General features: G+C 40.3%; 1 protein-coding gene and 1 non-coding gene across 2 annotated transcripts in view; one reads left to right on the top strand and one right to left on the bottom strand.

The window, feature by feature from the left end:
* The window catches only part of DCC (DCC netrin 1 receptor), an 887682-nt gene that overhangs the window by 160345 nt on the left and 704965 nt on the right, over positions 1-22372 (bottom strand). The window contains exon 16 of the mRNA XM_088833422.1: positions 4545-4640. Within this exon, the coding sequence (XP_088689548.1) occupies positions 4545-4640 (96 nt within the window). The remainder of the gene's footprint in view (positions 1-4544; positions 4641-22372) is intronic.
* Positions 11459-11530, top strand: TRNAC-ACA (transfer RNA cysteine (anticodon ACA)). Its single transcript has one exon. It is a non-coding gene; the product is annotated as a tRNA-Cys (tRNA).

Here is a 22372-nt window from a genome sequence, read left to right as displayed (position 1 = left end):
TTCTCACAGAGTAAGTTATTTATGGCATCCCTGTGTTCTATGTTCCTAGTTCTACAATTTTAAATTCCAACGAAAGACTTCATATCATTGGGCAGAGAGACAGAATGAACTCTGTATGGACTGATGAGATTCACGATGAGATATACAGATGCTTTGATCCATGCTTTGATCCACACAATCAGAATCTGAATACTGATGTCTGTGGTTTCACAAAATTCTCTAGAAAATCCTTGTATTTGTTTTGATGCTGCGGATGTCAGAATCAGGAAAGTTTATTTTGCAGCTGGAGAACGAGTCCAAAACCTGAGCCTTTTATTTATTACTGAAGGTGTTTAAAGTTGTTAAAATTTTCTTTAAGTCATACGACATGTGTTCTCACTAACAAAAATGAGACGAGCTCTTAGACTGGCCATACAATGGCATTTGGGGAGATGAGGCCTACCAACATATAGAATATCTGGAACAGTGAACATACTGAGCTTATATTTGTAAATATGGTATAGAGGCTATGGGTTGATTTTCATGATTACCTCACTTTGTTCACTGAATTTTAAAAGTCTACTTCCTACTCATCACTGTTTTCTAATGAATCATTTAGTAGTTTACTGGGCTGTGGTCTTTAGAGCAAAATATAAAATCTGAAAAGAAAAACAGAACAAAAGGAAGACCAAAAAAAAAAAAAAAGAGAGAGAAAAATGTGTGTTTAAAATTTAATGAGAGAGCCCAGGCTTTTCATATTTCCTTTGATGTGTCTTCTTATTAAGGGCTCCTTTAAACTTGAATGGATTTATGAGATGATGAAGGGGCAGCTGAAAACACTGCAGCCTCTAGGAGGATCCCAATCAGTCATCAGGCTGGTACATCAGTGGAACATTCTGGCAAAACTAAAGCAGGTGCTGTCTTCACTTGACTTATTTCTATTCTCAGCTGACTTAAAGAAGAATGTTACACATAGCACAGGACTACTCTCAATCACAGCCTCTTTGTAGATCAACTCGTATTCATGTTATCCTATCTGTTGTTTCTTTGCTTAATCTAGTTTTGTTGAAAAACTATACTAACTTTATCGTTTTTCATAGATAGCCCATATAAGGTTTTCAAAAGTAGTGATTTTACTTTAAGCAATGGTAATAAATCTGCTATTTCTGGCTTTTAGAAAATTATGTTTTTCATAAACTTCTTGTTGAGTTTCTCAGAGTCTAAGTTCCAGAATGCATCCATAAATTTCAAGCAATGCTGTTTTTTGATAAATACCTATGAACTTATGTAATTCAAAAATTTCTACCCTGGCCAAGTTTTTCTTGCTTATTTTGGAGGATTTTTTTTTTTTTTTTCAGGCATGGCTTGACATTCTGTTTGCTACTTCTTCCATAGTTGGGCTAATGCAATAGCCATAGTTACACGGATAATTTGACTTTAAATTAATTAAAATTAAATACAATTAAAGAGTCATTTATTGTGTTGCACTAGCCAATTTCAGATGTTCAACAGCCACTTGAGCCTTGTGTCTGCCATACTGGATAGTACAGGCACAGTAGGTATTTCTAACAAAGCAGAACTTGTTAGTAGGTAGCAAGCACTGCTCTAAATATATGCTACATACATTGCTAATTATCTTTGCCTCTCACGTCAGAAACTGAGTAGTTGAATTAAATAAATTATTTTGCTGCCAAAGAACTCTGTTTATGGTTTTATTCTTCACCATTTGCAGTGGTGATATTCAAAAGAGCGGGGGGGAAAAGACAAAAACACAAAATATAGCTTTAAACCTTTTGCTAAAAAGAGAAACCAATTCAATTCCTAATAGTTTTGGTAAGAACATATTTGTTTTAGTCAATATACTAAAGCTCAAAGCAAGCTTTTAAAAATAATACAATCTTATTTCTGGATTGTACTTCATTTAGACATTTATGAAACAACTGAAAATAAACAAATTCAAACATCACATCTCATTATTCGCCTGTTCTCATCCCGTCTCCAGACTCAAAATGTCTTATTCTTGCAACAATATGAAACAAAATTGAAAAAAAAAAAAAGCAGCAAAACATTTACACTCTTAACCTGCCCTTTTGACCTAGTGAGACTTCCCTTGGTTGTAATGCTGACATGGTCAGAATGAGACGCAGTCCAGAGTGGACCAGCATCTATGAACACATCCATGCGGAAAGCACCATGGCCTGACACACCAGCCTGGTGCATTTACTGCCTCTGAGCTTTATTATTATTATTGTTACTTTACTTTCATCTCTTCCAGGGCTGCTCATGGGAGTACTGTGCAGAGGCTCGGCGACCAAAAATGTCTTCTAAGTATCCCTGAGACACCCTTACTGTGATAGTTTCCTGCAGAACCTAAACCTTTGATTCTGTTTATTTGTTCTTTGTTCTCCGTGGCGTGTGAAAACACAACAATAAGTCTGCCACATCCTGGCAGGGATGTGGAAAGAGCTGGTTTTATTCTTCCTCTCCAAGCCCTTACTGACTTTTCCTCAATCAGAAAATCCCTCATGCGCTTTTCAATTCTCAGTATTATTTCATTTCTCATATCCATTAGGATTAGTCGTAGCAGGAAAAAAATGGTCTTATGGATCACTGGTATTCTAGAAACCACTCTGGGGATGCCATATGCTAAGAATTAAAGAATGACAACAAATGTTAAGGGAAAAGAAGCCAATAACACCTCAAACAGTTCTCTGAGCAATTTATCTTCAAGTTATCCCAACTCTATTATAACTAGTTTCTGCTTAAAAATGGCTTTTGGAGGTCATCTTTGTGTTCCTTCCTTGTGGTGTTTAGTTTTGGTAAAAAACTATGAGTTCTTAAAGACTGATCATGGTACAATTTTGTTTGGTCTGATCATGAGCGCAAATTCATGGTGAGGACTTTTTTAACCATCTTTTACCCTAGGCAGGAAAGAGCTGACTTAATGAATAAACATTATGGGAAGCACTGGCTCAGCCAAAGTGGCTGCTATCACTCAAAGGAATTTTGGCAGAATAACAGAGTAAGAGGAAGTAAAAATCCCAGACACCCTTCACCATGTTATCTCATGGTTTCCATCCTGGCCTCTATTTGCCTCATTATCTCTTTATTTAGACACAACACTTTTGACTGTAAATGTTCTCTGGATAATATTTCTTATTTACCTTTTTTTGGGAGTCAGAGTCCCTCTGAAAATGCAATGCAAGATATATACTGTCTCCATGGATAAATTAATATCCTGACATGCACCCAAGCTTTTGCATACCACTTCAGACTGAGCACGGATGTTAAATCCAGCAGCCAAAGATTCAAGGAGACTCTGGAATAATATCCAAGGTTTAAAAGGAAATTTGGTGGAAATCAATAAAGGGATGGTATGCTGTGAAAACCATCACATAACAACTGAAAATCTGGTTTACAACTGTATATTCTCAAGACAGTTTCTGAATGAAACTTCCGGATTTGGAAAACAAACTGTACAAAGTTCACATAAATTTAGGTGGTAGCAGAAGTCACAGGACCCCATCATTTACTGGAGGTTCATTCATTCCTAGCTGCCAGGACTCATACTCAGGCATCCCAGTAATTTTCCATGGTGTTCCTACTAAATCCTGCTCCTTTGCATCAGATCCTTTGTTGTCATTAAGGTGAAAACAGCTGATAAATTGAATGAACTTTGAGGATTGTGGGTTTTGAAAGGATCAAAGTGTACATTGAAAAGATGGCGTTCCTGGGTTTTGCTTTCACATTTCAGACACAAGGCTATTAGGAGTGGTCATGTGACTCTGGGTCATGTGACTGGGTCATGAGCAAGCCTCACAGAGGTACTTATGGTACTTATTCTGTTTCTGAGTAGGTCCAGCCTTATTCACAAATAGGCTCCATAAATGACCGGGATCTCGCTTTCTAACCCACCCCTTTCTCTTTCTCATTGCGTTGAGCCCTGTTTCTCTCCTGTGCCCCATTTAAGGTCCAACTCACATAACAATTTCCAGAAGTGATAAGCCCTTGAGGCAACCAATTCTTTTAGCGCCTACAGGCCTTGGGCACAGTTGGGGTGACCTGTTGGCTCAGATCAGAAAGAAGCTCCTGTATGATTCAGCCTAGTCCAAACCAGCCCCATGAGGGCAGTTCATGCTTGTCAATATCAGCTTGAAAGACCCTCTGCAGTGAAGCAAGTGTCCATTCAGGTACCTGGTGGCCTTTCTGCAGAGACCTTTCTGCCTACATTGAACTGATTTGAAATAAGCTGCCCAGAGGAATGAACAATGCTGTCAAGACACCAAAATATGAAGCTACTGGAAAAAAATAAAGAGAATAAGGGATCTACATTCTCTAAGTCCATGTACTAAGAGATCTACATTCTCTCAGTCCATTTACAGACTGAATTCTTCTCACAATTTTGATAACCCCCAAAATAATAAATTGTGTGTGTATATATACACATAAGGCTCGGACATGACTTCATACATTTTTTTTCTTTATTATTTGTTTTGTTTCACTTTGGTTTGTTGTTTTCACAACTCAAATGCCTTGTGAAAAAAAGATTAACTATTTCAGCTTACCTGTGATAGATCGGGTGGTAGCACTTTCATAAAGGGGAACTCCTTCTCCTGCATTGTTAAAAGCTTTTAGGGAGATGACATAATGGGAACTTGACTCTGGAGGAAAACAGAGGAAGAAAAAAATGTACGTGTGGATTTATTTAATGTGCTGAAATACTCAGGATAAACATTTTCCTGAAATCAAATTGAATACAGTCAACTAAACAAACAAGTTGACAAATGAATGAGCTTGATTCTGGGAAGAAGGCAGTAGTGGTGGACATAGTTTTTTGATCTTCTTGAATCTCCAGGTAAAAAGAGACAGAAAGACTAGATGGAGGACCAAAGGCATTCAGACTTTTATGACAAAATGAGGTGATGGGGTCTGTATGTTCACATCCTAAAATACCAGTGGATGTGGACAAGCCACCAAGGCCCTTAGAACCCACACGTTATTAGTATCTGTGGGAGAGAAATTAGAGGGAAACATCAATCCTGAAAACAGAGTAATTCTAAAATAACTACCAGGTAGTGCTATTAATAGAAAGTGCAATAGACCATTTTGAGAATAGTAAATATGAACACTTGAAACTAACCAACAAACTCTCCTTTCTGATACAGGGTTCACACTGGGGACAAACTATTGAAAATATATTTAAAATTTGTAAGTATGTCAGAAACAACAGACATGAAAGAAAGAGAAAGTCCAGGTCAAAGTAGGAGAGAGTAATAGCCTTGAAAACTTGGAAAGCAAATTGCCATAGTTTTTAGTGTGTACCAGGGTTTGGCCAGCTTTTCTGTAAGAGACCAAGATAGTCTATATAGCTTTGCAGTCCACCTAATCTCTGTCACATATTCATCTATGTTTGCTTACAACTCTTCACAAGTACAAAAAAGCACTGTTAGTTCAGTGATGCCCAAACAAAAAAAGGACCTGGACCAGATTTGACCCACAGGCTATAGTTCCCTGAGCCCTGGTGTAAGAAAAACAAGAGGACAGGGAACTCTGTGTATTTAGAAGAGCTATTTGAATTTCTGGGCATGCAGGGAAACAAATCTCATAAAAGCAAGTACAAAAAAATCTGTTGAGGTTAAGTTTCTTACAAAATAAAATGAGGACACTATCATACCTACAGACAAGTACACAAAAAGAGGATCAAAAGTACACAAGAAAAATACATCAAACCTGCAATTTGCTATCCCAAAGTGAGTTAAGTAAAGAAAATAAAATGCCAGAGATGCAAGAGTAACATAAATCAGAATGATTACAATTCATAAAAGAGGTGGCATATTTCAGAAAGAATTATATTTAACTAAAGAAGTAATTTTAGAAAGAAAGTATAACAAGGTAAATAAATAAAGCAATATGGAGAAAACAAAAACAAGAGTAAATTAAGAAAGAATAAAGAAAAACGCAGGAAAAAGTGACAAATACTACAGCGCACACACACATATTCAATAAGGAAAATCTTAACACTGGAGTAACAGTTGTCCTTGAGGGAAAAAAATCAAAGAAAGGGAACAGAACAAATGCACAGAAAAAATGCAATTCAGTAAATTTTTGCTGACTTAAAAAATTTTTTTAGGCATATGGACAAAAAGAATGCACAATTTATAAGGGGGAAAATTAGATCATTATCAGATTTTTTGACAGCATTGTTTTGTGCCAGAAGAAACTGAAGTGATTTGAGGCACTCAAGGTAAGAAAATGTGATTCAAAGATTTCACAGTCAACAAAAGTTAACTTTAAATATAAAGGGCTGTTACAACAGTTTGATAACACCCAAACTATTATCAACTTGCAAGGAATCAGGAACTATTGCTCCCCTGATCCTGAGAACCACTGGAAAATGAGCCTTAGATATTTAAAGTGACCGGAGAGATACTGATCTAATAGCTAACCGAAGAGCAATAAATTTAATGAACTAAGACTAATTGAGGGTTAAAAGGAGAAATTTTATTTCACAACACTACATGTTCTGATACTGTCCCCATATTATAATCATAGGACAAAATTAAGGGAGAATGGGGATAATATATATAGAAACATTTTAATAATTATTATTGATGGTGAAACTATTATTAATGTTACTCTGATACCAATGCAATATGAGATAGAGCAAATGAGAAATCATGAGAAAGCCTAATTCTGTTGTACCCTATGTCCTTCAGATTGGGATCCCTGGTGTGAACACGGACACACCTATGTAAAGGACATACACATGGAAAAGAGAAGAGATGAAGTATTGTGTTCCTAAATTCTAACTGAAAAAATCAGTTTAAATGCAAAAGGTATTTTATCTCTAATTCTGTCCACTGAAAACACCTAGAAACACTGACTTAGGGACACAGGTATCTCTTCACCCAAACTGAGATTCTGAAAAAATATATTTTGCATTGCAAGGAACAAAGGCTTCTTGGAGAATTGGTTGATTCCTAGTCTAAGGCAGTAAACACAGCAATTGAGCCTGAAGCAAGTAGAAAGGAAACCATCAAAGAATAACAGGATTGTGTCAAACGGATTTGGAAGTCAAGTTGGAAGAGCTTCCATAGAACCAAAGATGAGGATAAACAGCTTCAATAAATATAAAAGTTGCAATGAAATTCGGAAAAGGCAATGGCAAGCCACTCCAGTACTCTTGCCTAGAAAATCGCATGGACAGAGGAGCCTGGTGAGCTGCAGTCCATGGGGTCGCTACTAGTCAGACACCACTGAACGACTTCACTTTCACTTTTCACTTTCACACATTGGAGAAGGAAATGGCAACCCACTTCAGTGTTCTTGCCTGGAGAATCCCAGGGATCGCGGAGCCTGGTCAGCTGCCGTCTATGGGGTCGCACAGAGTCTGACATGACTGAAGCGACTTAGCAGCAGCAGCAGCAATGAAATTAAACCTAACAAATACATATTAATGTATGAATTCACAGATATTTTAAAAAATAATAAGAGTCAGTCATTTCGGAATTGGACAGGGGAGCGAACTACTATCTTCAAGTCTGGGTAATGAGCCAAATGTTTAGCATATCCTTCTGAAACAAACTCTACCAATGTGCAACCAAACAGTATATGAAGCGTGTAACCTATTATAATAATATTCTAACTAATAAGAAACAACTGATAATGCGAATATAATACAATGCAAATATTGCTGTTTTTCAGCCCCAATGAACAAACTACACATTAAGAATTCATGATTGTTAAGGTAAAACAGAAAATCTAGACATTATGTACCTAATGAAATAGGGCATCCCAGGTGGTACTGGTGGTAAAGAACCCGTTTGCCAGTGCAGGAGACATAAGAGATGGTGGTTCAATCCCTGGGTCAGGAAGACTCCCCTGGAGGAGGGGACGGCAACCCTCTCTAGTATGCCTGCCTGGAGAATCCCATGGACAGAGGAGGCTGGTGGGCTACAATCTGTAGGGTTGCAAAGAACTGGACACGACTGAAATGACCTAGCATGTGTGCCACAATGAAATAAATAGTACACTGCCCTCTAGTCTGGCTGAAGGGATCAAACCTACTTGGTATGATCAAGCTTCTGGATCCAATTGCCAATTTGCAGAAAATACAGCCAAGAAACAGGGTGGACTCTACATTAAAATAATTCATGAAGTGATACATTGGTTGCATGTGGTTTTCTGTGTCTGTGTTTGATTTTACAACAGCTTTAAAAATGAATGAATTTATCTCTGACAGTGTTCTTTGAAAACTGATTAGATGGATTTTTCTTCATGAAATTTTTATGTGACCTAAATATTCGCCTTAAAGACTTGACATTCCAAATGACAATGACACAAGAACCACAATACAACAAGGAGAATAAAATAAAATTACATTTAATGCAGCCAAAGGGCTTCCAGTCAGTGACTGCTTCGCCTACATGAGGAAATATTTATTTTTTTTTAGATTTATGTTGTCAACATGGTTTACCAAAAAAAGAGTGATCAGTCAACAAGTGTTAAATGCTGTTGGAGATAAAAGGATATTTGGAAAGGATGGACCTCTCTTGCCGGGTTACAATCATAAATCTGGGCAGAGAACACAATGAAAAAGTACATAAAATTAAGCAGAAAAGTATGTCATACAATGTATGAATGCTATATGAGTTTAGAGGCCTAAAAACTTAGTGAGGGATTAGCTCATTAAGGAATTATCAGACTTAGAACTAGGACTGAAGGGTATGGGTAGGATTCAGAGATAGAAGGATGGTCATGGGTCACAGCCTTGAAAAACTCAGCAGTGGCCAAAAACTGGAAATGGTCAGTGTTCATTCCAATCCCAAAGGGCAGTGCCAAAGAATGTACAAATTATCATACAATTTTGATCATTTCGCACGCTAGTAAGATTATGCTCAAAATCCTTCAAGCTAGGATTCAATCATATGTGAACCGAGAACTTCCAGATGTACAAGATGAGTTTAGAAAAGGCAGAGGAACCAGAGATAAAACTGGCAACTTCTGCTGGATCACAGAAAAAAGCAAGGTAATTCCCCAAAAACGTGTGTTTCTGCTTCATTAATTACGAGATAGACTTTGTGTGGATCACAACAAACTGTGAAAAATTCTTCAAGAGATGGGAATACCAGACCACCTTAGAAACCTGTATGCAGGTCAAGAAGCAACAGTTAGAACCTTACATGGAACAACAGACTGGTTCAAAACTGGGAAAGGAGTATGACAAGGCTGTACTGTGACCCTGCTTATTTAACTTATATACAGAGTACATCATGTGAAATGTTGGGCTGGATGAATCACAAGTTGGAATCAAGATTTCCCAGAGAAATATCAACAGCCTCATATATGCAGTTTAAACCACCCTAATGGCAGAAAGCGAAGAGGGATTATAGAGCCTCTTGAAGACAGTGAAAGAGGAGAATGAAAAAGCTGGCTTAAAACTCAGCATTCAAAAAACTATTATCATGCATGTGGTCCCATCATTCCACGGCAAATAGATGGGGAAAACGTGGAAGCAGACAGATTTTCTTTTCTTGGGCTCCAAAATCACTGTGGATGGTGACTGCACGAAATTGAAAGATGCTTTCTCCTTGGAAGAAAAGCTATGATAAACCTAGACAGCATATTAAAAAGCAAAGACATCACTTTGCCAATAAACACCTGTACAGCCAAAGCTTTGGTTTTTCCTGCAGTCATGTATGGATGTGCAAGTTGGACCATAAAGAAGGCTGAGGGCTGAGGAATTGATGCTTTAAAATTGTGGTGCTGGAGAAGACTCCTAAGAGTTCCCTGGACTGCAAGGAGATCAATCCAGTCAATCTGAAAGTAAATCAACCCTGAATACTCACTGGAAGGCCTGATGCTGTAGTTCCAATACTTTGGCCACCTGATGCAACAAGCTGGCTCATTGAAAAAGAGCCTGATGCTGGGAAAGATGGAAGGCAAAAGAAGAGGGCGGCAGAGGATGAAATGGTTAGATAGTATCACCAACTCAATGGATATGAATCTGAGCAAATTCCGAGAGATAGTGAAGGATAGGGAAACTTGGCACGCTACAGTCCCTGGAGTGGCAAAGAGTCAGACACGACTTGGTGACCGAACAACAACAACCAAAGAATAAAATATCTCAGAGAATAGATGGGTCAGATTGAAAATACAGTGAGGAAGATCATCAGACCACTTTTGTATTAGGAAAAATACACTTTACAGTTCCCGGAGTGAAGTCATGGTCTGATTTCAAACATGTATAAACTACAATGCAAACATTTATGTTAGAGTCAAACCACATCAAATTACTTCTTTTGGGTGAAATTGCATTTAATTTACCAATATACATATACTATATATTTGTGTTTGTCTATATATTTCTTTCTGGGTTTCCCTGGTGGCTCAGAGGTAAAGAATCTGCCTGCAAAGCAGGAGAAGGGGGTTCAATGCCTGGGTTGGGGAGATCCCCTGGAGGAGGAAAAGACAATGCACTCCAGTATTCCTGCCTGAAAAATTTCATGGACAGAGAAACCTGACCAGGGGCAGTTCATAGGGTTGCAAAGAGTCAGGCACAACTGAGCAACTAAACAATAATACGTATTTATTTTTCAAGAGAGTGAGAGAGATATCAGGAATGCCAAACTTACATGATTAGAATTTTATTTTTGATTTTGTCTTTGTTTTCAAACCTGAGAGAGGGAGGGAGGGAGAGTATGGTAGAAATATTTGGCTATAGTGTCAAAGACAATATGGCCTAGAGGATCCCGGACAAGAATCCATTTAAGTATTAAAAATTCATCAAAGGAGGGGGGCCAGCACTCAGTTTCAGGGTGTGGTTAGCCTATGGAGAGCAGGCTCAGAGTTGTCAAATTTTCTGGAAACCCAGAGTTTTATGGGAAATCCACAAATTTTCAAATGTTGACAAATGATTTAAAGAAAGAAAATAAACTTGTGCTGGCAAAACAAAATCATATATCTCTGAACTGAATCCAGGTCTGTGGCCCCTTGTCTATAACCTGAGATTCCTACATATACAACTACGTTCAAATACGTATGTATTCATGGAATAATAGGTAATAAGGTGTGGGTCTGTCCCTTCTGATGCCTGTGTCGGAAGCTTTCTCTATCTTTTTTATGCTTTAATAAAACTTTATTACACAAAAGTTCTGAGCGATCAAGCCTCGTCACTGGCCCCAGATTGAATTCTCCTCCGGAGGTCAAGAATCCTGGTGTCTTTTGTGGTTCAGCAGCAACCTTTCATCTTGGGGGCTCGTCCAGGATTCTTCAGGACAAGGTAAGGATGCTTGGAACTCTAGTTCTTTGTTCTCCTAGCGAACATGTTTTCTGCTGCACTTTACTAACTCTACAGTGTGCTTGTGTGAATGAATGACATGCCCTGCGCGAAGCAAGTGAGAAGCCCTGCTTTGCGGTGACCTCATGCAGCTTATGGCAGGAACCCTGTTGGGGGTCTATACCGACCTGCCAATGGACTTCCCTGGTGGCTCAGATGGTAAAGCATCTGCCTACAATGCAGAAGACCCGGGTTCAATCCCTGGGTTGGGAAGATCTCCTGGAGTGGCAACCCACTCCAGTACTCTTGCCTGAAAAATCCCATGGACGGAGGAGCCTGGTAGGCTACAGTCTGTGGGGTCGCAAAGAGTCGGACGCGACTGAGTGACTTCACTTTCACTTTCCTTAGTCAACATGTCACCAGCAATCAAGGTCTACCACAACCAAGTAGAAACGATAAGATGTGATAAGGAGGAAAAGCATGAAATAACAAAGCAGGTGTCCGTTATGCAAGACTATTGGATACAATGGTTTTCCCTGGACCCCTCTAATCTAGACTGGAATTCAAAGTGAAGAATGTCTGATTTGAGCTCTGAATGTCCCACGCAGGGTTAATGCTGAAGTGTCTGGGCGGTCAGCCTCATCCATGTTACACTGAATTCACGCCTTCCCCTCTCTGTCCTAACCTCCCAGCTGCCCAATTTATACCTCTTCAGGGCACGTATTCTGTAAAAGTCTCTGGAGCATTACTGCACAATTGGCTTTCAGTTTTGGAAATAGGCATTATTTCTTTCTTTTTTTTTTATAAAGAATAAAAGTACCATAACTGTTTCATTCTCATTTTACTGACTCAAATTTTGGTCTCAATTTGAATTACAAGAGCATGTGTACCTCATCTAGCTGCTGTCCGCTCCTGAGCAGTGTTCGTCATTTCTTTATCTCCCCCACAGTAAAGGTGAGCTCACTGTCATTTCAGTACTGACTCTTGCTAATATTGATATCCATGAAGTCTCTAGTAAGCCTCTGAGCAATGGCAGCTCCTTCCATGCCATGTCTACCATCCATGGTAGAGGGTACGCTCATAGAGAGTATGGAGTTTGATCATTTACCAGCTGTTGGATTAATGAGCTACACTGAGCGCTAAATTCCACAAATCCTAACCATGGTGCGTACACCTTGAAGGTGATTAAGTTTTAGTTCATTTCAGTTCAGTTGCTCAGTTGTGTCCGACTCTTTGCAAACCCATAAATTACAGCACGCCAGGCCTCCCTGTCCATCACCAACTCCCAGAGTTTACTCAAACTCATGTCCATTGAGTCGGTGATGCCATCCAACCATCTCATCGTCTGTTGTCCCCTTCTCCTCCCATCTTCAATATTTCCCAGCACCAGGGTCTTTTCCAATGAGTCAACTCTTCGCATGAGGTGGCCAAAGTATTGGAGTTTCAGCTTTTTAGCATCAGTCCTTTCAATGAATATTTGGGACTGATTTCCTTTAGGATGGACTGGTTGGAACTCCTTGCAGTCCAAGGGACTCTAAAGAGTCTTCTCCAACACCACAGTTCAAAAGCAACAATTCTTTGGCGCTCAGTTTTCTTTACTGTCCAACTCTCATATCCATACATGACTAGACGGACCTTTGTTGGCAAAGTAATGTCTTGAAGTGATCAAACTTAAATTTAAATAAAAAGTGGTGATGGCTTATTCTCAGGAAAGATAAACAGATGTTCAGCAGCGTTGCTACTGATAAAGGAATATTGCTAGAGCTAAGGGTCTTTAAAGACGTTTGAATCTAGTATGCTGCTGTTTTTAGTTGGTAATTTGAGCATCAGGTAAGTTCGCTGACATTTCTAAAGTAACACAGAGCTACCCAGCACATAAAAGACTTAAGAATGCTTCATATCCCCTTTTTCAAGAAGCTTCTTGTTATGCCCTTCACACTCTCCGTGGTAACATCTTTTGGGCCTTCTCTGGCCTCTGTACACTGCTTTTGTACAAACTGCGTCTGGATCTCCTGAGGAAGCAGTAGGATCTTTTCAGGTTCAGTTATTATTTGCTTCACTAGTAGCTCAGACAGTAAAGCATCCGCCCACAAGGCAAGAGACCTGGGTTCGATCCCTGGGTCAGGAAGATCCCCTGGGGAAGGAAATGGCAACTCACCCCAGTATTCCTGCCTGGAGAATCCCAATGACAGAGAAGCCTTGCAGGCCTAGAGTCCACGGGGTAGCAAAGAGTAGGACACAACTGAGCAACCAACACTTTCAGTGATTAGTGGCTTTGAACTCCTTTTACACTGTGATGGAGGCATTTCATTTAAGTGTATACTGAGGGGAAAAGATGCTGTGAGACGCGGAGCAAGGGAGAAGGAGGGTTTGTGTTTCCGCCCCTTACAAAAGAATGTCATTTGTGAGTGTACCACTAGAGGGCAATGTGGAGCTATTTTTCTGCACATGCTCAGAGCTCAACTTTAAAAACAAGTAATCACAAAAGAATTGCCTAGAATTGCTCCCTCTTTAGACACATCAAATGAATTAAACACATTTAATATTATCATAATGAATTCCAAATGAATTAATCATTAATTATGGTCAGACCCCATTGTTCGGGAATACATTTAATGACAGTTATGAGAGTAAATTTATTTTTTGGATTTGCTAAAATGTTACAGATATTTAGGCTTGAAAACATGTCAGTTGCCTCTGAAAAATGATGTACAGCAGTATTCTCTCATTTTAATTTACTCTGACTGAATCGTACTGAGATAACTTGAATTTAGGTGGATGTCCATGGGGATTATTTTTAATTATGAATATTCTGAGTGATTCCACAGATTTCAAATTATTGATCAGATTTATATCATCGTTTGGCCAACATTTCCTATAGAATACATCACATTGGGATAAAGAAAGATAAAAATGTTTTTAATAACTCTATGAGCATGCAAAACAGACGGCTTCTGCCCAGTATCTTATTTGTGGCCAGCAAAGAAGGAAAGAAACACACATTTATTGATTACAGGGGTTGGACAAGGAATGGGCAACAGGAAGATTTTTGGGGTCTTCTTCTGCAGAGACTAGGTAGGTGAGAGAGCCGTTGTTCTGAGGGTTTTTGTTGAGGCTTGCCTGAAGGTAGTGGAATGCATGCATCTCACGGGGATGAGAGAATCAAATGACTTGCAGACAGCTCCTCGGGGGCTGGACCAAGATGCTGTGCTTCGTAACAAAAGCCAGTAAGAAGAACATCATTATTTTTAATTAATATTTGGTGTGAATTAAACGCCACTGGCATGTGCTAGATTGACATCCCATAGACCTTTATTCATTACAGATTATGTACTGCACTCCGTGGCCCCATCAAAGCCAAGTGCTTGTCGGGGCCCAATCTCCATGTCCCTACATCTTTTGCCCTCTATGAGCACTGCCAACAAGTCAATTAGAGAAAATTAGAGCGGCAACTGTCTGCCTAACGCAGACGCCGGCTCAGTGCAGAGAACCAGGGCGACCCAAGGCACAGAGTAGAGGCCGCTGGGTCCCTGTCGGAGGGTAGATGTGACTGGACACCTCTGACCCCACTGGACCTGAACTGTTTCATTAAGGGTAATGGGTGGATAGCAAACACAGCCAATTGCACTGATCTCTTAAAAGGGTGAGCAATTCATATTCAAGAAAGATGCAATTTATATAGTACATTCAGTATTCAATTCTACCCCATCATATACACCTATTTGCAAATTTAATTAACAACTACTTTAACTAGCATCCTTTGAAGGTTTTCGTCCTTTCTTCCTTCCTCCTCTACTCTTTCTCTTTTCCAGAGAATGGTCAGATTATAACATCACTGGCTCATTGACCAGTCGTACTGGTACCAAACTGCACATTCTGAAACCTACTGGTTCATGAAAAATGAACCCAAAGAGACTGTGCGACAAAACCTCTCACTTATGTATTTGTTATTCTTCGTCTATTCATTTGTTCCTTTGCTCATCAGTTATCATTTAACACCTTGTGTGTGTAAGGACAAGGTTATACATTTTCTAGGGTGTGTAAGGGTTGAAACAAACAACCCATTCTTCACCTATCTTTTAATGGAGAAGCTATGCTAGAAGTTAAAAAAAAAAAAATCAGAGCACAAGTGTTCTGGAGTCAGCAAGGCTGTGTGGAGAAGACGGCAGTTTTGCTGACTCTTCCGATGATGAAAGGTTGAGGGGAGAGAGTGAAGGAAGCAAATACAAGTAAGCCAGGCAAGGTGGTTGTAGAACCACGCGTGTTAGAACGAAAAACCGACAGTTTCCTCTCCGCCTCCTGTTTTTCCCTCTCCCCCATCCTCCTCGTGTAGTAGTATTAGTTGGATGTCTAATTAGGCATGAGACATCCATTCACTACAGTAAGTCCCCTACACACGAACCTCTCAGCTGCGAATTTCAAAGGTGCAGACGTGCATTCGCATGTCCAGTCACGTAAGTTAGTTCGCGTGTCGAGTGTACATTGTAACATGCGTGCACCCTCTGCAAGTGGTGGTGCTTTGGGGGACATTGCTGTACAAGTACTGCATAGGCAACAGCAGTACAGCATCTTTATTTCAAGCCCAGTGTGTCTGGGAACAAGTGCAAAAGCAGGAAGGATATAGCTGGTACTGCTTAGAAGTGCCAAGCAATCATGATGGAGACAAAAGTGAAAATAATTGAGGGAGTGGAGTGAGGTGAAGAGCTGGAGTTGGAACTGCACGAGGACTTCACGTCGTATGTCACGAAACACTTCCTAATGAAGGCCTGACGGAACTGCAGGCCCGGAGAAAGGACAAGAGAGACAAGAGGGAGAAACAAGCAGCTGGAGAGAGTCATGATGCAGGAAAGGGCAGCGGATCTTCCCTATTCGAGGAGGCACTGTTCAGTTTTGAGGCCCAGGACCTAAGCGTTGAACAGTGCTCGGTGCATGAAGGTTGCAACAGCTGCTCGGAATGCAATCCAGGGCTACCATGTCATCTATGATGAGAAAAAAAAATTAAGAGCTACTACCCAGACATCGCTGGATCATTCTTTCAAGAGGGTAGACAGAACCGAAGCCAGCAAGGAAGCTGTGCCATCGTGTCAGGGGTGAGTGAGCGCAGCTGGCCCTCTGTCTCCTGTCGCTGGTGACCCTGCAGCTCTACCCTTTCCCGGCCCCTCTCCCCCGGCCAGCCAGTGACCCTTCTTGCCTGTTCGCTCGATGCCAGCCCCTGCGTGCCAGCTGCTGTATTGTACCACTGTACACTTCAAGGTACTGCACTGTAAGATAAAAAATGTTTTATTTTTTGTGTCTTTTTGTGTGTGTATTATTTGTGTGAAAAGTATTATAAACCTATAGCCGGTCGTGTTAGCTGGGTATCTAAGCTAACTGTGCTGGGCTTATGGCCAAACTGGACTCTAAGAACACGCTCTTGGAATGTGCTTCCTTTGTGTGTAGGGGACTTCCTTTCCCTCCTGTCCTTTATTTAATCCTTCCCTCCATCCACTGTCTGGCAGACAGGAGGTACTCAGCAAATATCCATTGAGTAGATAAACGATTGCCCCTTTTTGTAGGGAAGCAGGAGAATTTTTCAGAGAAGGCAATGGCACCCCACTCCAGTACTCTTGCCTGGAAAATCCCATGGATGGAGGAGCCTGGTGGGCTGCAGTCTATGGGTTCACATAGAGTCGGACACGACTGAAGTGACTTAGTAGCAGCAGCAGCAGGAGCAGGAGAATTTTTAACTCTAAACCTCAGCCCTTTATTCTTGTCTTTTACTGAATTGAGAGATGGCGAGGGAGCACGGGAAGATGGCAGAGGAATAGGACGGGGCAGCCACTTTCTCCCCCACAAAATCAACAAAAGAACATTTGAACGCTGAGTAAATTCCACAAAAAAACTTCTGAATACCGGCAGAGGACATCAGGTACTCAGAAAAGCAGCCCATAGTAGAAGAAAGGAGGTAGGAAATAGATAAAAAGAGAGACAAAAGAGGGAGGGACGGAGTTCCGTCCAGGGAAGGGAGGCTTAAAAAAAAAAAAAAAGAAGTTTCCAAACACCTGGAAACACTGGCGAGTGGAACCTCAGAGGGCCGCATAACTGGGAGACAAAAGACATAAATAATTAAAACTCACAGACTAAGTGCCCAGAGGAAACTCTCAGCAGAGAAGTGGCGCAGACGCCCGTGCCCCTCACTAGCAGGCGAGGGCTGGGCAGGGAGGCGCCGGCAGCAGCACTTAGAGGGAGAACTGGCGGCGGCGTTAGAGGGAGAACCGGCACGCTGAGCGGGCGAGCTGGCAGCGGGCGGCCCAGCCCCAGCCCCCCGACGCAGGCGGGGGCAGCCGCAGCCCCAGAGAGGCTTCCCGTGCCAAGCTGCAGGCAGGCGTCCTTGCTGGCCAGGACTTCCTGGGTTCGGGCGGGTGGATATCCACCTGAGAAAGTGCGCCGGTTGTCCTCCCAGAAAACTGAGCGGCAGGGACCAGGAAGGCGATAGTTGCAGCGACCGCGCTCGCCAAACGCCTGGTCACCTGAGCTGCTCGGACCGGGGAAGAGACAAAACGCAGGCCCAGCCAAGTCTGCGCCTTTGTCGAGTACCCGAGGACCTGAACCTGAGCCGCTCAGACCTGGGAAGTGCATGCAACCCAGCGCCAGCCGTGGACAGCTCGCAGCAGAGCAAACTAAAGCCTAAGCAGCATAAACAGGGAAAGCACACACGCCTCGAGCGGGAGCATTCCCAGTGTAGCTGACACCGCGAGCACTCCCCTCAGACGCCACGGATATTTGTTAGCTGTTCCTCCCTCCCTATAGCAGGACTGAATAGGAGAGCCGGGGAAAAAAAAAAAAAGTGTCCACCACCGCATCCTGGTGTCAGGACGGGAATTAGACACTGAGGAGACCAGAAAACAGAAGAGCTTTTTCAACAGAAGGAACTGCCTTGGAAGTAACAGAGGGAGAAGCCTTGAGCCTCCTGCAAGAATAAGACTGAAAACCAGAGGCAGAGGCTTAAGGCCAAATCCTGAGAACACCAGAGATCCCCTGTTCCAGAGAACATTAATTGATAGGTACTCATCAAATGCCTCCATACATATACTGAAACCAGGCACCACCCAAGGGTCAACAAGTTTCAGTGAAAGACATACTACACAAACTATCCAGCAACACAGGAGAATAGCACTGAGCTTCAATATACAGGCTGCCCAAAGCCACTCCAAACCCACTGACATCTCAAACTCATTACTGGACACTTCATTACACGCCAGAGAGAAGAAATCCAGCTCCACCCACCAGAACATCGACACAAGCTTCCCTAACCAGGGAACCTAGACAAGTCACCCATCCAACCCCACACACAACGAGGTAACTACTTAATAAAGAGAACTCCACAAACTTCCAAAAGATGGAAAGGCCACCCCGAACACAGCAATATAAGCAAGATGAAGAGGCAGAGAAATACCCAACAAATAAAGGAACAGGATAAATGCCCACCAACACAAACAAAAGAGGAAGATATAGGGAACCTACCCGATAAAGAATTTCGAATTTTAATTGTGAAAATGATTCAAAATCTGGAAAGCAAAATGGAGTTACAGATAAATAAACTGGAGAAAAGGATTGAGAAGATGCAAGAAATATTCAATAAGGAATTAGAGGAAATAAAAAAGAGTCAATATACAATGAATAATGCAATAGATGAGATCAGAAACACTCTTGAGGGCACAAACAGTAGAATAACGGAGGCAGAAGACAGGATAAGCGAGCTAGAAGATAGAATTGTAGAAATAAATGAAACAGAGATGGAAAAAGAAAAAAGAATTTTAAAAAAATGAGGACAATATTAGAGACATATGGGACAATATTAAACGCCCCAACATTCGAATCATAGGAGTCCCAGAAGAAGAAGACAAAAAGAAAGACCATGAAAGAATACTTGAGGAGATAATAGTTGAAAATTTCCCTAAAATGGGGAAGGAAATAATCACCCAAGTCAAAGAAACACAGAGAGTCCCTAACAGGATAAACCCAAGGCGAAATACCCCAAGGCACATATTAATCAAATTAACAAAGATCAAACACAAAGAACAAATATTAAAAGCAGCAAGGGAAAAACAACAAATAACACACAAGGGGATCCCCATAAGGATAACAGTTGATCTTTCAGCAGAAACTCTTCAGGCCATGAGGGAATGGCAAGACATACTTAAAGTGATGAAAGAAAATAACCTACAGCCCAGATTACTGTACCCAGCAAGGATCTCATTCAAATATGAAGGAGAAATCAAAAGCTTTACAGACAAGCAAAAGCTGAGAGAATTCAGCATCACCAAACCAGCTCTTCAACAAATGCTAAAGGATCTTCTCTAGACAGGAAACACAGAAAGGATGTATAAACTCGAACCCAAAGCAATAAAGAAAATGGCTACGGGATCATACTTATTAATAATCACCTTAAACGTAAATGGGTTGAATGCCCCAACCAAAAGACAAAGGCTGGCTGAATGGATACAAAAACAAGACCCCTATATATGCTGCCTACAAGAGACCCACCTCAAATCGAGGGACACATACAGACTGAAAGTGAAGGGCTGGAAAAAGATATTCCACGCAAACAGAGACCAAAAGAAAGCAGGAGTAGCAATACTCATATCAGATAAAATAGATTTTAAAACAAAGGCTGTGAAAAGAGACAAAGAAGGAAACTACATAATGATCAAAGGATCAATCCAAGAAGAAGATATAACAATTATAAATATTTATGCACCCAACATTGGAGCACCGCAATATGTAAGACAATTACTAACAAGTATGAAAGGGGAAATTAACAATAATGCAATAATAGTGGGAGACTTTAATACCCCACTTACATCTACGGATAGATCAACTAAACAGAAAATTAACAAGGAAACACAAACTTTAAATGATATAATAGACCACTTAGACCTAACAGATATCTATAGGACATTTCATTCCAAAACAATGAATTTCACCTTTTTCTCAAGCGCACACGGAACCTTTTCCAGGATAGATCACATCCTGAGCCATAAATCTAGCCTTGGTAAATTCAAAAACATTGAAATCATTCCAAGCATCTTTTCTGACCACAATGCAGTAAGATTAGATCTCAATTACAAGAGAAAAACTATTAAAAATGCCAACATATGGAGGCTGAACAACACGATGCTGAATAATGAACAAATCATAGAAGAAATCAAAATATGCATAGAAATGAATGAAAATGAAAACACAACAACCCAAAACCTCTGGGACACTGTAAAAGCAGTGCTAAGGGGGAAGTTCATAGCAATACAGGCACACCTCAAGAAACAAGAAAAAAGTCAACTAAATAACCTAACTCTACATCTAAAGCAACTAGAAAAGGAAGAACCCCAGGGTTAGTAGAAGGAAAGAAATCATAAAAATTAAGGCAGAGATAAATGCAAAAGAAACAAAAGAAACCACAGCAAAAATTAACAAAGCCAAAAGCTGGTCTTTGAGAAGGTAAATAAAATTGACAAACCACTAGCCAGACTCATCAAGAAACAAAGGGAGAAGAACCAAATCAATAAAATTAGAAATGAAAATGGAGAGATCACAACTGACAACACAGAAATACAAAGGATTATTAGAGAATACTATCAGGAATTATATGGCAATAAAATGAATAACTTGGAAGAAATGGACAAATTCCTAGAAAAGTACACCTTGCCAAAACTGAACCAGGAAGAAATAGAAAATCCGAACAGACCCATCACAAGCACAGAAATAGAGGAAGTAATCGGAAATCTTCCAGCAAACAAAAGCCCAGGTCCAGATGGCTTCACAGCTGAATTCTACCAAAAATTTAGTGAAGAGCTAACACCTATTCTACTCAAACTCTTCCAGAAAATTGCTGAGGAAGGAAAACTTCCAAACTCATTCTATGAGGCCACCATCACCCTAATCCCAAAACCTGGTAAAGATCCCACAAAAAAAGAAAACTACAGGCCAATATCACTGATGAACATAGATGCAAAAATCCTTAACAAAATTCTAGCAATCAGAATCCAACAACACATTAAGAAGATCATACATCATGACCAAGTGTGCTTTATCCCAGGAATGCAAGGATTCTTCAATATCCACAAATCAATCAACGTAATACACCACATTAACAAACTGAAAAATAAAAATCATATGATTATCTCAATAGATGCAGAGAAAGCCTTTGACAAAATACAACATCCATTTATGATAAAAACTCTCCAGAAAGTGGGAATAGAAGGGACATATCTCAACATAATAAAAGCTATATATGACAAACCCACAGCAAACATTATCCTCAATGGTGAAAAACTGAAAGCATTTCCCCTAAAGTCAGGAACAAGACAAGGGTGCCCACTCTCACCACTACTATTCAACATAGTTCTGGAAGTTTTAGCTACAGCAATCAGAGCAGAAAAAGACATAAAAGGAATCCAAATTGGAAAAGAAGAAGTAAAACTTTCACTGTTCGCTGATGACATGATCCTCTACACAGAAAACCCTAAAGACTCTACCAGAAAACTACTAGAGCTAATCAATGAATACAGTAACGTTGCAGGATATAAAATCAACACACAGAAATCCCTTGCATTCCTATACACTAATAATGAGAAAATAGAAAGAGAAATTAAGGAAACTATTCCATTCACTGTTGCAACGAAAAGAATTAAATACTTAGGAATATATCTACCTAAGGAAACAAAAGACTTGTACATAGAAAACTATAAAACACTAGTGAAAGTAATCAAAGAGGACACTAATAGATGGAGAAATATACCGTGTTCGTGGATTGGAAGAATAAATATTGTGAAAATGAGTATACTACCCAAAGTAATTTATACATTCAATGCAACCCCTATCAAGCTACCAATGATATTTTTCACAGAACTAGAACAAATAATCTCACAATTTGTATGGAAATACAAAAAACCCCGAATAGCCAAAGCAATCTTGAAGAAGAAGAATGGAACTGGAGGAATTCACCTGCCACACTTCAGGCTCTACTACAAAGCCACAGTCATCAAGATAGTATGGTACTGGCATAAAGACAGAAATATAGATCAATGGAACAAACCAGAAAGCCCAGAGATAAATCCACGGACCTATGGACACCTT

Source organism: Moschus berezovskii, chromosome 28 (genome assembly GCF_049115385.1).
Source record: "Moschus berezovskii isolate FMDL1 chromosome 28, NW_MosBer_1.0, whole genome shotgun sequence".
In the NCBI taxonomy this organism is placed as follows: Eukaryota; Metazoa; Chordata; class Mammalia; order Artiodactyla; family Moschidae; genus Moschus; species Moschus berezovskii.
This window is presented reverse-complemented; position numbering and strand designations above follow the sequence as displayed.